A 17,496-nucleotide genomic window follows, 5' to 3' on the forward strand; every position below is an offset into this window, starting at 1 on the left:
ATGATGGTGATGGTGCTGGTGGTGGTGGTAGTTATGATGATGGTGGTGGTGGTGGTTATGATGATGGTGGTGGTGGTGGTGGTGATGATGATGGTGATGGTGGTGGTGGTGGTTATGATGATGGTGATGGTGGTGGTGGTGGTTATGACGATGATGGTGGTGGTGGTGGTGGTGGTGGTGGTTATGATGGTGATGGTGCTGGTGGTGGTGGTGGTTATGATGATGGTGCTGGTGGTGGTGGTAGTTATGATGATGGTGCTGGTGGTGGTGGTAATGGTGATGGAAGGGGTAATGATGTGCTGGTGATGGTGTTATTGGTGGGGATAACAGTGGTGGTAGTGGTTTTGCTAGCAGTAATGGTGGCAAAGGAGGTGGAGGAGAGTGTATTGCAGTTTTTCCTGCCATGAGTCAGTAACAAGTTGTGATTAAAAGCCCAGCCTTCAGAATCCTACACACCTTGGCTTGACTCTCAGCTCTAGCACTTATTCACTGCATGACCACGGCCACATTAGTCATCTGTTTGCCTCACTCACCTCATCAGTGGAGTGGGAATCATACGACTCATGAGGGGAATGCAGGGTTTGATAACTACCACAGTGTATACTGAGCCCAGGAATGACATGAATGACTTACCCAGAATCATGAATCTACCAACCCCATCCCATATTTCCATCCCTGCTGGCTGTTTGATGTCTCCAGGCTTTCATTATTTCTGTCCTGTTCTAGCTCTGCGACCTTGTCATGACCCACCTGTTTGCCGCCTTTATACACTTTCTTTTGCCCTTCTGCCTCAACTCAGGACACTCTTCCCAGCAACCTGCACCGCTTTTCCTCTTGTGTGTCTTTCCCTGGAGACACCACTGAAGTTTGCAAAGTATCGTGGCTGTGGCTCCACAAAGTGTTAGTGTCAGATAGGTTCCATCCATAATGCTCACCTTTCCCCGACTCTTTCTGAAGTCTACTTATGCCCCCTGTATGTCCCAAAGACTTGAGCACTTAGCTGTTCTCTTTGCCCTGAGGCTTTCCTTACCAAAACCTGCATCCCCACATCATGTATTAACAAGAACACCCAAATTAGCCAAACATCCCCGCACCCCTTTGATTCCTTACTGCCTTCTCTCTACATCCAGTTGGTCTCTCAAGTTCTGCCCACCCAGAATCACCCCTGTGTGCTCTGTTCCTGCTGCCTCATCTCAATGCGGGTTTTGCCCCAGCCAGTGATGCCACCTCCTTCCATTGCACTGCACCACCATTTTCCCTGCTGCAGACGCTGACCCTCCAAGCCACACTCACTCATGCCACTCTTGGCTCAAAACCTTCCCTGGTGCTCCATTTCACACTAAAGAAGGTCAAACTCTAGTCATGCTGCATGCTTTGAGGTCATCATCCCTTTGCTCTGTGACTAGAGATGAAAACCCAAATCCAGAGTACCTGGTTCTGATCCCAGCTCTGCCACTTGCTAGCTGTGTGACCTTGGGCAAGCTATTTAACTTCTCTGTGTCTCAACGTCCTTATCTGCAATTTGGACTTCATAATGGCACCTACCTCATAAGATATGGGGGAGGATCAGGTGGGTTTAATACACACAAATCCTTTAAAGTTGTACCTGGTGCCTGGCATGCACTAGGTAAGTGTTTACCATTTTCATCATCAGAACTCAAGCTGTCTGTCTGGCTGAGACTTATTTTGAGGATGTCAAGGGCCGCATTCTCATTAACCCCCTTGGTGGTGGAAAGGTGGGGTGGGTTGTCTTCCTGGATCTCCCCTTTTCCAGGCTGGGCCAGCGGGTGCTCCACCATGTTCCCAGCACTTGGCTCAGATCATGGTGTTGCAGCATCATGATCTGCGCAGGTTTCTGCCTCTTCCCCTGGACCACAGGCTCTGGACCAGCCCATCCAAGGCTCTCAGGCCCCACACGTGCACCCTACGGGTGGGTGCTTTCAGCCTGACGCACCGGAGTCTTCCGACAGCATGGCCAAGCAGCGTCAGAGTTTTCGTGGTGCTGATGACAATGCACAGCCTTGGCCCCCGAGTCACCCCAGCGGATGGTGAGTCACAGCCTGTCTCCAGGACCAGCCAGGCCTTGAGCTCAGTGGCCCTGGCTGCATCCCACCTTATTTCTCAGACTCCCAGCCATGCACCCAGCTGTAAGCACACACTCAGGGAACTCTGGACCCTGGCAGTGCCACAGAAGAGTCAGGCCAGGCAGTGGGGACGTTGACACGGGCAGTAGGATCTGTCCCTCTCCCTGTGGCTGAGGGGGTGGCTGGGGGTGGAGAGTGAGAGGCAGCCATGAGACGCCTGCCCACGGTCCCTGAAGCCGCAGCAGCACACCCCATGCCTCAGCTTCTCCTGCACAGTTAGGAAGCTCCTCTCTGTCTCCCTCCTGGGAGCCACCACCCCCCAGGTTCCCCTCTACTCCCAGTCGCCCATCCAGACACCCCTGAGCTTCCTAGAGTTCTAACCATCTTCTCCACAGTCCAGTCCCATTGCCTAGAAGTGGAAGGGCGTGTGGAGGCTGAAAAGCAGAATGGGGCACCAGCCAGTGCTCCAGCCCCGGCACAGGCACTCGCTGTCCATGTGCTTTCTCTGCCTCTGTTTCCTCATCTGCAAAACAACTGCGTCTCTATTTTGCCGATCGTTGTGAGAAACAATGAGATATTTATAAAGCCCTTAGAACACAGCCTGGCTCAGTCAGTGCTAAAGATATGTTAATTACTATGATTATGATTGTTTCCTAAGTCCTCCTATAGACGCTCCTCTCTTTACCTTCCCCACCTGCCTGCTCTGTCTCTTCTCTCCTCCTCACCTCTCCTTCCCTCTCTTCTCACTCTCTCTCCGTCCCCTACTGAGCCCCTCCCCTTCCCGTCACCCCCAGTCCCTTGTCACTTCCCTCTGCCATCTTGGCCTCCAACTCTCCCTCCCAAGACGTGTCCCAGGATCATTCCCTCCGGGATGTTGCCCAACCACCTTCAACCAAAGCAGCTGCGATTTTCTCCTGATTCAAGCCGCATGCCCTCGGCACCTCACCATGGACCCAGCTGTCAGCCAAGACCCTCTGGTGCCACAGCCCCACAGGCTACAGGGGATGCACTGGCCCTGAATCCACCTCATGACCCGTCTGTCCCCTCCCCACCCCTGCTGCCTCTGCCCAGGCTCAGGCCCCTCCACCTCTGTTCGGACCAGTGCCCAGCCTGCCCCTGGTCTCCTTGCCTCCCCCACCCCCTCCCCTCCCATCCCAGGCTGCAGGGCACCTCTGGCCACTTGACAGCCACACTCAGCTGCAAAGGCTCTTCCCATCAGTCATGAGCAGGACGCCATTGTCTTCAGTCACACAGCTGGGGCCCTCCAGGACCCGGCTTCTCTCTATCTTTGTGCATGTTTTGAATGCGTTGCTGTTGCTGCTGCAGTTTGTGGTTTTCGCCACTTAAAAGTGAAGCATAACACCTGAGCAGATGGGGCCTGCAACACCCTTACCTCGAGTGTGTAGTTCCCTGAATTCTTGCACACGAATATGTAAGGTCAGCCGACAGAAAGGACAAGAGATAGAGACCCAAGTTCAGGCAAGTAAGTTTACTGAACCTGCCGGCTGCTCCATTACAGACAGAGGAGGCAGCCCTGAGCCTACACAATGAGGGGTTTACATGGGGGAGAGAGGCCCTGGGGTCATTGGTTGGTCGACTCTGCCACATACCACCTGGTGACGTTTATGCTACCAGGGAGTGCGGGTAAAGTTTGCTTATGCCTCCCACGACATCCCCTGTGTGGTCTCCATGGTTTGTAATTGGGATTTGCTTTATAGCAGCAAGGCCTGATAGGTAAATTCTGCTGGCTTCACCGCGGCATCTAGATAAGGACTTAGCAGTGTAAAGAGGCTTGGGGCAGCACAGAGAGGCGCTGCAGAGTGGGGAGGGGTGGGCAGCACCGAGAAGCTTCTTGGGGCTGTTTGTCCCTAACAGTATACACCTAGGTGACCACTCCTGAGTTCCCTTGTGCCACCCCCACCTGAAGTAGCCACTGTTCTGACTTCCATGGCTAATAGCTAATGGTCTTTTCTGCTTTTGAATTTTCTATCAGTGGAGTCGCACAGGATGCCCTCCATCACATGCTCAGCGTCCTGTCTGCAAGGTGCATCCATGCTGGCGTGCGTGTCGGTACCACGTTCTTTTTCTGTTGCTGAGTAGCATTCCATCTGATGAATATCCACAATTTATTTATCTTGTCTTCTGTCAATGGACAGCTGTGTTTCCAGATTGGGAATTAACACACTTACGAAAGTCTCTTTGTGGACACACGTTTTCGCTTCCCCGGGCTGTGTACCTGGGCGGAATTGCTGGACATGGAAGGCACCTATTGAGCTTGGGTAGATGTGGCCACAGCGTCCCCAAAGCGGCCCTACTGTGCTGCTCTCCCCACAGCAAAGCAGAGGGCTCCAGCTGCCACGACACTGTACGGCGCAGGGGAACGGTGAGGGCTTCCTTCGCCACTCACTGGACGGGCCCTGGGCCTGTGCCAGGTGCACGGGCAGAGAGACAGGGTTGCCAGACTTAGCCAAAGTGAAGAAACATAGGACACCCCATTAATTTTGAATGTTTAAAATATTGCATGAGACATGCTTGTACTAAAAATCATTCGTTGTTCACCTGAAATTCAACTTTGCCTGGGCACCCTGTCTGATGGGGCAGGGCTCTGAGAGGCCATCAGCCATCAGGGACCCCGTCCTTACACCCTCACAGGAGAGGGCTCGAAAGCCCCTCAATGGGCAGGTGAGACTCTAACACAGGCGGAGAGAGCCCTGGGACTCTGCGGGACTCTGGCTTTGCGTCTGGCGCACTCACCACCCCCGCAGGCTTCTCCCTTGGGCCAGTCCCCCACGGCCCCTCTCAGCCTGAGCCCCCTTTGCCGCGGGCCCAGGTCCAGGGGCCCAGGGTTTTGCTTTTCCTCGGGGGGCTGCACCAGCCTCCCTGCGCACGGCCATGTCACACTCCTCCGTTAGTGCCAAGGCCACAGGATGACTTCAGGCCTTTGAAAGAGTAGAACAGACACAGGCAAGGCTGTCGGAACATACGGGGCCTCCTGGGGGACTTTAATGAAGGATGGCTCATAATCTGATTTATGTTTTACAGTCACGTGGGCAATACATCTGTAGTTTTGGGAGGAAAAAATAGAAGACAGTGTTTCTTTCATTTTCATTGACCCACATCCCTGATCCAGGAGCCCCCAGAGAAGGAAACCCCACCCCATCCCGGGTCAAGAGAACCTTCCTGAGAGCAGGGGTCGCCCTGAGGCCCTGAGGAGGAAGTCCCCACCTGGAAGGCGCACAGGTGAAAAACCCCACCTGTGACCTCAGACCAGGGTCTGTGGGCGGTGCCAGGTCCCTGCCCTGCCTGCACCTTCACCCCGTGTGGGCAGCAGGCTGCTGTCAGGGAGGCGGCCTGACCTACGAGGCCAGGGATGGGAACTTGTGGGGTGCCACCCCCAAAACTAGGGAAGCTGTGGGCCTCCAAGAGCTCTGGGGACGAGCTCAGAAAGAAGTCACATCCAGAGAGCTCTGGAACATTCCAGAATCCAGCCAGGGTGCTCCTTTGATTTTTTGGTCTGGGTCTTCCAAGCAGCAGCAAGTAGGCTGCAGGGCAGCTCATGTTTCCGGTGGAATGGGGACCACTGCTCCCCACGGGGAGGTGGAGTGGGCAGGACTACAGGGGAGAGAGCAGTGCCCCACGGAGGGGACAGGCCATGGGAGGGGCAGCAGGGGCCCTTGCCTATAGGCAGGGGTTTCCGTCCTTCCCATCTCAGGTGACTTAACGCTTCAAATAGTGGGGTAAAGGCACACACCACTTCCCAGGCACTCGCCAGGGCAGCTGCCGCCAGCGGTCAGGCTGCTGACTTATCCTTTCCGGGTTCCTTTATGGGAATGCAATCACATAAGGGTATGGAGTCTAATTTATTTTCAATTTTGCTCCAAATTTCACACATTTTGTACGAGTCACTTAACGCACATCTTGGAGAACTTATTTTAAAATTGCTGACCTTCGGGCTGGCTGATGGTGATTTATTTAACTCGTCTCCTGCCGGTGGACACTGTGGTGGTTTTCTGTCTTTTGCCCTGCAACCAATACTGCAACCAATAAGCCAATTTTCCATAATTCACGTGTGAGAGTGAGTCTGGGAGATGTTTTGGGGCAGGCCTGCTGGTTCAATGAGTCTACAAAAAAAAAGTTCTTAGAACTAGTAAGTTTAGCAATGTCACAGGATACAAGATTAACACATAAAACTCAATTATGTTTTATGTACTAACAATGAACAAGAAGAAATAGAAATGAAAGGCAGAATACTTTTTGCAGTTACTCCAAAGGAAATTAAAAAAAGAACATGTACAGTATCTGTAGGCTGAAACTTATAAAATGCTATTGAAATAAGAAAAAATAACCTAAATCGATGGAGATATAGGCTGTCAGTGGATTGGAAGACTCAACATAGGAAAGGTGTCAGTTCTCTCCAACTTGACATACTTTAAATGCAATCCCTATCAAAAGCCCAGCAAAAGCTGTTCTATGTATAGATGAGATTATTCTAAAATGTGTATGAAAAGGCAAAGGAACTAGAATAGCTAAAATAACTTTTAAAAAATGGAAGAAATTATTCCATCTAGTTTCATGACTTACCGTATAGCTACTGTAATGAAGACTGTGGTCCTGGCAGAGGAACAGACACATAGACGGATGGAACAGAACAAGGAGCCTAGAAACAGCCCCTCACAGCACAGCCAGAATGCTTGGCAGAAGTAAAAAGCAATTTAATGGAGGAAGGAGAGTCATATTAACAACTGTACTGAAACAACCGGCTGTCCATAGGTAACCTCGACCTAAACTACTTATACAAGAATTAACTCACAACAGCTCCTAGATTGAAATAGAAAATGCTGAACTATTGAAATATTTGTAAACCACATATCTGGCAAAGAACTAATACCTAGAATATAGCTCTGTCTTAATCTGTTTTCTGTTGTTTATAACAGAATACCTGGAACTGGGTAATTTATAAAGAAAAAGAATTCCTGGCTGGGGGTGGTGGCTCACACCTGGAATCCCAGCACTTTGGGAGGCCGAGGCGGGTGGATCAAACCTGAGGTCAGGGGTTTGAGACCAGCCTGGCCAACATGGAGAAACCCGTCTCTACTAAAAATACAAAAATTAGCTGTGCGTGGTAGCACACACTTGTGGTCCCAGCTACTCGGGAGGCTGAGGCAGGAGAATCGCTTGAACCCAGGAGGCAGAGGTTGCAGTGAGCTGAGATTATGCCACTGCACTCCAGCCTGGGCAAGAGGAGCAAAACTCCATCTCAAAAAGGAAGGAAGGAAGGAAGGAAGGAAGGAAGGAAGGAAGGAAGGAAGGAAGGAAGGAAGGAAGGGAAAAGAAAGAGAAGGAGAAAGAAAGAAAGAAAAAGAAAGAAAGAAAGAAAAAGGAGGGAGGGAGGGAAGGAAGAAAAGGAAAGAAAGAAAGAAAGAGAAAGAAAGAAAGAAAGAATGAAAGAAAGAAAGAAAGAAGGAAAGAAAAGAAAAAAGAAAAGAGAAAAGAAAAGAAAGAGAAGAAAAAGAAAGAAAGAAGTTTCAGTTAAGGAGGCTGCGATGTCTAAGGGTAAGGGGCTGCATCTGGTGAGGGCCTTCTGGCTGGTGGGGACTCTCTATAGGGTCCCCAGGGAATGCAGGACATCCCAGGGCAAGGGCACTGAGTATGCTCCATGCCAGCTCAGTTTTCTCTTCCTCTTCTTATAAAGCCACCAGTCCCATTCCATGATAACTCACTAATTCATTAACCCATTAATCTATTAATCCATTAACCCGTGAATGGGTTTAATCCATTCATAAGCACAGAGCCTTTATGATCCAACCATCTCTTAAAGGCCCCCTGCTGTATACTGCCTCAATGGAGATTACATGAGTTTTGGAGGAACAAACATTCAAACCATAGTGAACTCTATATTCTAGATGCTAGCTCTTATATATACTCTCTAAACCCAAGAGAAAAAAAAAACTCCAACAATTCAATTAGAAAATTGTCAGAAAAAGAAACATGGAAAACTTTTCACTGAAGAGGAAATACAGAGAATAAGCCAATGAGGAGATGTCAACACAATTAGCCATTAGGGAAAAAGGCAAATTAAAACTGCAATAAGATCCTACTACACACCTATCAGAATGGCTAAAATAAAATAGAAACCTCACCAAATGCTGGTGAAGAAGTGGACAGACTGGATGGCTCATTCGTCGCTGGTGGGAATGTGAAACGGTACAACTACTCTGGAAAACAGCTTGGCATTTTCTTTAAAAACACAACGTACACGAGCCAGGCGCAGTGGTTCATGCCTGTAATCCCAGCTCCTATTTAAGATGGAGTTGCTCTGGTTCACACACCTCTGACACAGGAAGTTGCAAAGACTGTCCAGAGAGATCCCAGTTCCCCCAGTGGTTACATCTTCCCTTCTAGAGTAGAATGTGACAATCAGGAAACTGACATGATACAATGTGCCCCAAGTTCCAGGAACTCCATGCCTGTGTCATTTCTGCAGCCACCACCCCATTCAATATGCAGAGCCCTTCCATCGCTGCAGCACCCTCCCTTGTGCCATGCCTTTGTGGACATGGCTGCCCTCCTGCCCTCCTCACACACCACTAACTCCTGGCAACTTCTAAATTGTCCTCCATCACTACAGCGTTGTCATGGGAAGGTTACTTACATGGAGCCGTAGTTTGTGGCATTTGAGATGGAGATTTTATGCCCTTGGGAGCTTGACGTTTTAACCATGTGGCAGTACTTTCTTTTGGTCTCTGCCTTCGGGGAACAGGAATTTTAGGGTTCATGTCATAGTTAGCTCTAAAAACCATATTAAACAGTTAAAAGCCTTTGCAAGCTCAAAGTTAACTACTCAAGACTCCTTCTGGGAAGAGATACTACCTTGTGCTATAGCTCAGTAGCCAAGGCTTTGCTTTTTCATGGTAACAGTCCGGGTTTAATTCCCCCATAGGAAGTAAGTCATTTCTGGTTTAATATCTTGCCTATTATCTGCTCCACCGTAGACCATCTTAAATTTTCCTTTCTCTCAGCACCTGGGAGGTTACCTTTGGTAAGTTCAAAAGCCAGAAATATCGGCCATTTGGCATAAGAAATTCTAAAAAGACTTTAATATTAAAGAGTGCTATGGTTAAAATCAGGTTTATTTAAAAGTGGATATTCAAGTTCTAACAGCCTGGACTCCCTGGGAAAAACAGGAGGCACCAGAGACCCTTTTCCTGGCCCTGTTCTTCCAGGGGCTCCACCCTAAAGCTGGTAATCCAATTAAAAAATTTTAAAACTGGCAAATGAAAAATCTTACAACTCCTGTGGTAATCTTCTGTCTTTCTGTGTAGCTACATATGCGTTATGTGTTAACATCTGTATTAAAAAAACTAATTAATTGGCTTACACAAAAATAAGCACTTAAATATTTTGAAAGCAAAATAAAAAGTGTGATGTCTTTTAGTTCATGTAACTTTAGAAATCTTTGGGAAATAAAAACAGTAAATATATTCAGGATAAAGGGGATCGAGTTACTCCCTGCTGGGGAAGACATTCACAAACACAGAAGTCTGAGAGGCTAGCAAGAATCCTGGGGTGTTGGGTTGGAACTGAGAGTACTGGTAACAACTTGTGGCTGTTGACTGGATGCACAGATAGACAGAGATACTTACAGATGTGTGTCGTGTACGGATAAACACACACATACTCCCCAGGCTGTCCGCTGAGAGGCCCCAGTGGCATTAACACCCTGGCAGCAGTGAGCAGACCCAGTGCCCAGATCTTGGTTTCCAAACACCGTCCTTCACTAAAAGGAATGATTCCAGGGCCGGGCAGGAAAAGAATAAAATGAGGCTGGGACATCGTTTTGTGCCATAAAGTACAGACTTAGTCAATGAATGATATAGGCATGTCAAAGGGACACGGGGGGCCAGCCCGAAGGGGCTCCCATGCCTAAATCAGAAGCCATTTTAACATCAAAAATAAATAATAATTGGCCGAGCATGGTGGCTCATGCCTGTAATCCCAGCACTTTGGGAAGCTGAGGCGGGTGGCTCAGTTAAGGTCAGGAGTACAAGACCAGCCTGGCCAACATGATAAAACCGCATCTCCTTAAAATACAAAAACTCACTGGGTGTGGTGGTGGGCACCTGCAGTACCAGTTACTCAGGAGGCTGAGGCAGGAGAATCACTTGAACCTGGGAGGTGGAGGTTGCACTGAGCCGAGATTGTGCCATTGCACTCCAGCCTGGATGACAGAATGAGACTCACTCTCTAAATAAATAAATAAAGGCATTTCATGGATTATAGCCCTCTGAATAAAATAGGAACCCACAAGTTAATAGTGTACAGGAATGAACCTGGAAGATGAGAAAACTCACTTTTTTTTATTATACTTTAAGTTCTAGGGTACATGTGCACCACGTGCAAGTTTGTTACATATGTATACATGTGCCATGTTGGTGGGCTGTACCCATTAACTCGTCATTTACATTAAGTATATCTCCTAATGCTGTCCCTCCCCCCTCCCCACCATAGGCCCCGGTGTGTGATGTTCCCCACTCTGTGTCCAAGGGTTCTCATTGTTCAATTCCCACCTATGAGTGAGAACATGCGGTGTTTGGTTTTCTGTTCTTGCAATAGTTTGCTGAGAATGATGGTTTCCAGCTGCATCCATGTCCCTACAAAGGACCCGAACTCATCCTTTTTTATGGCTGCATAGTATTCCATGGTGTATATGTGCCACATTTTCTTAATCCAGTCTGTCACTGATGGACATCTGGGTTGATTCCAAGTCTTTGCTATTGTGAACAGTGCTGCAATAAACATACGTGTGCATGTGACTTTATAGCAGCATGATTTATAATCCTTTGGGTATATACCCAGTAATGGGATGGCTGGGTCAAATGGTATTTCTAGTTCTAGGTCGTGAGGAATCGCCACACTGTTTTCCACAATGGTTGAACTAGTTTACAGTCCCACCAACAGTAAAAGTGTTATTTCTCTACATCCTCTCCAGCACCTGTTGTTTCCTGACTTTTTAATGATCACCATTCTAACTGGTGTGAGATGGTATCTCATTGGAAAACTCACATTTTTTTAATAGTCACATGTCAGCTAATAAATGCAGAAGAAATTACAGAAATGAAGGTTCATCCACAGCAACTCTCCTGGAGGTGGCTAATTTGGGGTGGTTGTTCGAGCAGTGAGGCTGCCGGGTGGATACTTAAAGAACAGGACATCGGTGCAATCCAGAATGACTCCCACAAAAGGCCAATCAATTACAAAGGGAAAAAGGAAAATCTCAGGTGGAGAAACCTGGCTGACCCCCACAGGACGAGGGGCCAGGACTAGCATCCGAGAAAGAATGATGGCGGGGAATGCATGTACGCAGTGTGATGGGGCAAAGGCAGTGACCGCTTCCTGGAGAGACACGAGGGGACATGGGAGCTCTTAGTACCTCTCTGGAAAGTTTTAAGTAAGTGTTGCTTAACATTACTCATACAGATTACATAGATAAATGATAGATGATAGATGATTGATAGATAATAGCTTGATAGATGGTAGAAAAACATAACAAACACTTGTAAACTCACCACGTACATATGTCCTATTTTAACACTTTGACATAGTTGCTTCTCATTCTTTTAAAGACATGATTTGGCCAAGTGCTGTGGCTAACGACTATAATCCCAGCACTTTGGGAGGCCAAGGCAGGTGGATCACCTGACGTCAGGAGTTCGAGACTAGCCTGGCCAACATGGTGAAACCCCGTGTCTACTAAAAATACAAAAAGTAGCCAGGCGTGGTAGCAGGCGCCTGTAATCCCAGCTACTCGGGGGACTGAGGCAGGAGAATTGCTTGAACCCAAGAGGCGGAGGTTGTAGTGAGCCGAGATTGCACCACTGCACTCCAGCCTGGGCAACAGAGTGAGACCCAGAGGTAACTCCATCCTTCACACGGGGCTATCCTTGCCCTCCAAATGTGTATCTTTGCTAAAGATGTGCTTGATACACAGTGTCTGTCACATTGGTTTGAAAATGTTTTTTTTTTTTTTGTTGAGACGGAGTCTCGCTCTATCACCCAAGCTGGAGTGCACTGGCCGGATCTCAGCTCACTGCAAGCTCCGCCTCCCGGGTTCCCGCCATTCTCCTGCCTCAGCCTCCCGAGTAGCTTGCGTCATGGCATCCCCTACGTGCGCCTGTTTGAAAACGTTGCGTCAGGGCCTGCCCTGTTTGAAAACGTTGCGTCAGGGCCTCCCTTACGTGCGCCTGTTTGAAAACGTTGCGTCAGGGCCTCCCCTGCGTGCGCCTGCTTGGAAACGTTACGTCAGGGCACCCCCTGCGTGCGCCTGTGCAGTTGCTTTCTCACTCGCCATTGGGCCCGGGCCGGCAGGGATGGTGGTGCAGGTGTTAACCTGCCTCCTGTATTTGCGCCCTTGTAGTCCACGCCTCGTGGATCTGGGTGGGGCCTATGCTGTAGTTCTGGGTCTGAGTCTCACGATGGCTGGGCAGCTCCGTCTTATACCTCTTGGAAGCCCAAGGCGACCATGGATGAAGCCCAGCTGCCCCTCTAAAGACACCAGGTAGAGAAGTCACGTGCAAAAGGAGAGATCCTGAGGCTACATGGAAAGAAATCGGGGAACCCTGCTGACAGCAGGAATTGAGGCCCCAAAAATGCGACTCCAGCAGAGCGGCTCCGGCCTGCCCCCAGCTGTCCAAGCCACAGAGCCACGAGGGAGGAAGGAAGCCAGCACAGACCTTCCAGCCCTGCCACCTCGCAGGCAATGGGAGGACCTTCCATGTGTGCCCTCCCCACCGCTGTGCACAGAGCTGTCTTCGCCCCAGAACCTCCCCAGTGCTCGGTGTCGTTGGTCTCCTCAATTTTATACATTTTGATGAATGTGCTGATGTGTCTTGTGCTTTGCATCGTATTTCCCTGATGTTAATGAGGCCGGACATGTTTTTGTTAATGATGAATGTGCTGATGTGTTCTTGTGCTTTGCATCGCATTTCCCTGATGTTAATGAGGCCGGACATGCATCGCATTTCCCTGATGTTAATGAGGCCGAAACAAAAAAATTCATGTTTATTGGCCATGGGACAGCTTCTTTTGTGAAGTGTTTGTTCAGTTCTACGCACAATTGCCTCCTAGGCTGCTGGTCATTTTTTCATTGGTTTGTAGAAATATACACACACACACACACACACACAGAGAGAGAGAGAGATGACTCAATTTAATATGTTCATTACATACTGCCAGGATTTTTTGTTTGTTTGTGTTTTGTTTTGTTTTTGAGACGGAGTCTCGCTCTGTCGCCCAGGCTGGAGTGCAGTGGTGCCATCTCAGCTCACTGCAACCTCCGCCTTCCGGGTTCACGCCATTCTCCTGCCTCAGCCTCCCGAGTATCTGGGACTATAGGCGCCCACCACCATGGCTGGCTAATTGTCCTATTTTTAGTAGTGACAGGGTTTCACCGTGTTAGCCAGGATGGTCTCGATCTCCTGACCTCGTGATCCACCCGCCTTGGCCGCCCAAAGTGCTGGGATTACAGGCTTGAGCCACTGCCCCCGGCCAACTGCCAGGTCTTATATGCTAGTACCTTGTTGAGGATTTCTGTTTATGTTCATCAGTGAGACTAGTCTGTAAGTTTATTTTTTTCTTTGTTGAGTTTGGGTATCACGTTTTCCTGGAGCTGAAACATGACAGGTGGAGTTGCTGTTCCCATCATATCTCGGCTCTAGAAGAGTTTGTGTGAGATGGGTGTTATTTATTCATTAAATGTTTAGTAGAATTCACTGGTGAAGCCATTTGTGACTAGAGATTCCACTGTGGGAAATTTTTTAATGACAGATCCAATTTCTTTAACAAACGTGGGGTCATTTATCTTTCTTCTTCTTTCAGTTGTGGTAAGCTGTAATTTTCTAGGAATTTTTCCAACTCATCAAAACTTTCAAATTTGTTAGTATGTTCCTTGTGCTCTATTTTTTAATGTCCACAGATCTCCAGCGATTTCCCCTTTTCCTTCCCCATCGCAGGGTGCCTTCCTTCATTGTTTACTTGGTCAGCATCACCAGAGATTTACAAGTTAGGGGCATTTTCGAAGAATCGATAGTTGACTTTTCTGGCCCTCAGTGGAAGGTGTGTTCTAAAGGTTTCTCCTCCCTGTGTCTCTAGCTCTCCCTCTAAGGACGTTTCAAACACCTCTCCTGATACCCATCAGCTCGTCTCCTGAGGAAGAACACTCTTGATTTCTTTTGTATGAGTCTGTGTTTATTTCACCTCTGTTCTTGGAGAGTATTTCCACTAGGAATACAATTTAGGTTGGCAGTTAATTATTTCAAAGTAAATTCTTTCAACATTTTGAAGATCACATTCCCTTGTGGTTTGGCTTCTGTATTTCTATTTCGAAGTCAGATGTTTGCATGATTGGTGTCCTTTTGAAGGTAATGTGGCTTTTTTTCTCCAACTATTAAGTTTTCTATTCATCTTTGGTTTTCAGCAATTTTACTATGTTGTGCCTGCATGCGGGTTGTCTTGTATTTACCCAGCTTGGGTTTGTAACAGTTCTTGAGCCAGGACTTTATATCTGTTTTATTACCTTTATCTCAACGTCTTGAGACATACCGTAACATCTACCATAACCTGGAAGCAGGATCCAAAAATTCAATCACAGAAAATGGGGGCAGGTGCCATTACCGTGAGGCCAGTGAAAAACAATGTTTTCAGCTACTAACCCAGCCAGGTGTGCCCACGGCCTGGGCTTGGCACTGCCCTGTGTGTTGGCCAGTGGCCCATGATGATCAAGTGAGGCTGGAAGGTTGGATGGGGCCAGGAAGCAGGTGCAGCCTGAGGTCACGGGGCAGAGTCTGGTGCTGGGTGAATGGGGAGAGAGAGGACTCTTTGGGCTCTCTACAGGATGGGGAGCTGGTACCAGCTGCAGCCGACAGGTAACTGTTTCTTTCACTCTTCTGAGTTCTTGTTCAGGATGCTTCAGCCCTGAGGCTTTGATGGGTGAAGAAAGTTCCCAGTGGCTGTGATACACTCTTCCCTGCACAGATAATAAAAATGTAGCTGTTAATACAAGAACTCACGTGATTGTTTGCTTTTTCTTTCAAATACTCCTGTTTTTATATCTTGAAATCTTGTCTATTTTATCTTGTTCCCAGTTTTGTTTTTTTTTTTAAGACGAAGTCTCACTCTATCGCCCAGGCTGGAGTGAAATGACGTGATCTCGGCTCACTGCAACCTCTGCCTCCTAGGTTCAAGCGATTCTCCTGCCTCAGCCTCCCTAGTAGCTGGATTACAGGCACACGCCACTATACCTGGCTAATTTTTTTGTATTTTTAGTAGAGATGGGAATTCACCATGTTGGCCAGACTGGTCTTGAACTCCTGACTTCAGGCAATCCACCCACCTCGGCCTCCCAAAGTGTTGGGATTACAGGTGTGAGCCACTGTGCCTGCCTCCCAGTTTATTCTTTTCCATCTCCAGTTATTTAAAACTATGTATCATGCAGTGCCTCTCCAAAGTGCTATTATTCCAAGGTCTCATGGAACCAGTTCTGCCCTTCACTGTGCCTACAACATGTCACCTTCAGTGGGTGTGTTACCTGATGAGATTTGAAATCGTGAATCTTGAAGCTGTGTTCTGGAAGCCCCTATTTCAGGGGATTCCTTTCCCTTCATATCCAGGTCTCATATTCTTCCCCAGGAGCCACAGGGATGTCACTAAGGCAAGACCACACTTTGGTGTGATTTATTGGCTTGGCACCTCTGCAAGTATAGAGGCAGTGTCCACTCCAGCCCCAAAGCCATCTGAAGTTCAGGCTTGTGTGTACCTCTCAGGGCAGTTCCTTTTTTTCCTACCCAGAAGCCAGGCCGATACAGGCAAAATCCCTTTTTGTTCCCGGTTGTGAAGGGTAGAGGTTTCTGTAGTCCCCCCTCCCACTCCCCGTGCACAGAGTGTGGCCCTGCCAAGGTCCTGCCTCCTGCAGGGTCTCAGTTTTACGCCCCCCATGACCAGAGCTTGACCCAAGACCCTTGGCTAAGCACACCAGACCCCTGGAACGCTGCAGGCAAATGGTCCTGGATCCCAACACCTTCTGTGTTGTGTGGCACCAAGTCACCCCCCAGAGATTCCCCCTTGCTTGTTGTAAATTCAGCGTACTTTTCAAATAATTCAACTTTTTCCAGTATCCCGTAGCTCAAACTTTTGCCAAAAATGAAAGCCTCTTAAAATTCTCTCTTCTTTTATCTTCTATTTCAAAGAATGTTAAATAATAGCACTCAAGGCTCGGTGTGGTGGCTCACACCTGTAATCCCAGCACTTTGAGAGGCCAAGGCAGGTGGATCACTTGAGGTCAGGAGTTCGAGACCAGCCTGGCCAGCGTGGTGAAACCCCGTCTCTACAAAAAAAAAAAATATATATATATATATATATATATATATATATATATATGTACATACACACACAAAATTAGCTCGGCATGGGGGTGCACGCCTATAATCCCAGCTACTTGGGAGGCTGAGGCAGGAGAATCACTTGAACCCGGGAGGCGGAAGTTGCAGTGAGCCAAGATTGCGCCATTGCACTCCAGCCTGGGCAACAAGAGCGAAACTCCATCTCAGTAAATAAATGAATAAATAATAGCAGAACTCAAGGAAAATCCAGAACTTGCCTTAGTTTCTCTGCCCTCTACTGGTGAGGCCTCGCCCTTTGAATGTTTCAAAAGCCCAAGCCGGTAAGTTCACCCCATGTGGCCTCTCCTGTCTCAGAAAGGACACAGGGACAGCCCAGTGCTGTCTAGCATTGGCAGCTCCTCCATTCTTTATCCCCCACGGATTACGGATGAGGACAGACCGGCTGATTTTTCTCCTTTCCCCCTTGGGATGCTGAGAGGTGAATTGGCTGCATTCCCTACGAGAGATTTTACAAGCACATTAACATGCAAGGGAAAAAGGCAGCAGAGACTCTGGCATGAATTCCCGACGCTTGCAGCTCACGGCTGCTCCCTGCTGGCTGCGTGTGGCCACAGGCTGGCCTGAGCCTGGGGCTTCCTCCGGCTACTCCCCACAAGGACAGGGCAGGAGAGGGTACTCGAGCTGGTTGTTTTTCTACCCATGGCAAGAGTCCTCTGGTGGGCAACTTTGGCTTGAAGGCAACCTGCTGGCTGGCTGAGGCTTTTTTAGAACTGTGCTGAAGTTGGAAACTCTTTCTATGCAACATCCTTCCTGTGTCCTCTCTCTGAGGGACCCAAGCAGGCCATGGGCCAAGAAAACAGACAGCAAGGCCGGGCGCGGTGGCTCACGACTGTAATCCCAGCACTTTCGAAGACCGAGGCAGGTGGATCACCTGAGGTCAGGAGTTCGAGACCAGCCTGGTCAACATGGTGAAACCCCGTCTCTACTAAAAATACAAAAATTAGCTGGGCGTGGTGGCA

The 17,496-nt window shown here is 48.6% G+C and overlaps 1 protein-coding gene and 1 pseudogene across 1 annotated transcript in view; one reads left to right on the forward strand and one right to left on the reverse strand.

The window, feature by feature from the left end:
* Positions 1 to 4,996, forward strand: part of LOC111535654 (cytochrome P450 11B1, mitochondrial-like) — a 41,565-nt gene extending 36,569 nt beyond the window's left edge. Inside the window, 4 exon segments of the mRNA XM_026449717.1 lie at positions 1,879 to 2,048; positions 4,419 to 4,467; positions 4,737 to 4,766; positions 4,850 to 4,996. Coding sequence (XP_026305502.1) covers positions 1,879 to 2,048; positions 4,419 to 4,467; positions 4,737 to 4,766; positions 4,850 to 4,996 — 396 coding nt within the window.
* A 193-nt stretch (positions 4,997 to 5,189) lies between these two features.
* On the reverse strand, positions 5,190 to 5,791 carry LOC111553377 (annotated as a pseudogene).
* Between the last annotated feature and the right edge of the window lie 11,705 nt (positions 5,792 to 17,496).

Source organism: Piliocolobus tephrosceles, chromosome 7, assembly GCF_002776525.5.
Source record: "Piliocolobus tephrosceles isolate RC106 chromosome 7, ASM277652v3, whole genome shotgun sequence".
Lineage (NCBI taxonomy): Eukaryota > Metazoa > Chordata > Mammalia > Primates > Cercopithecidae > Piliocolobus > Piliocolobus tephrosceles.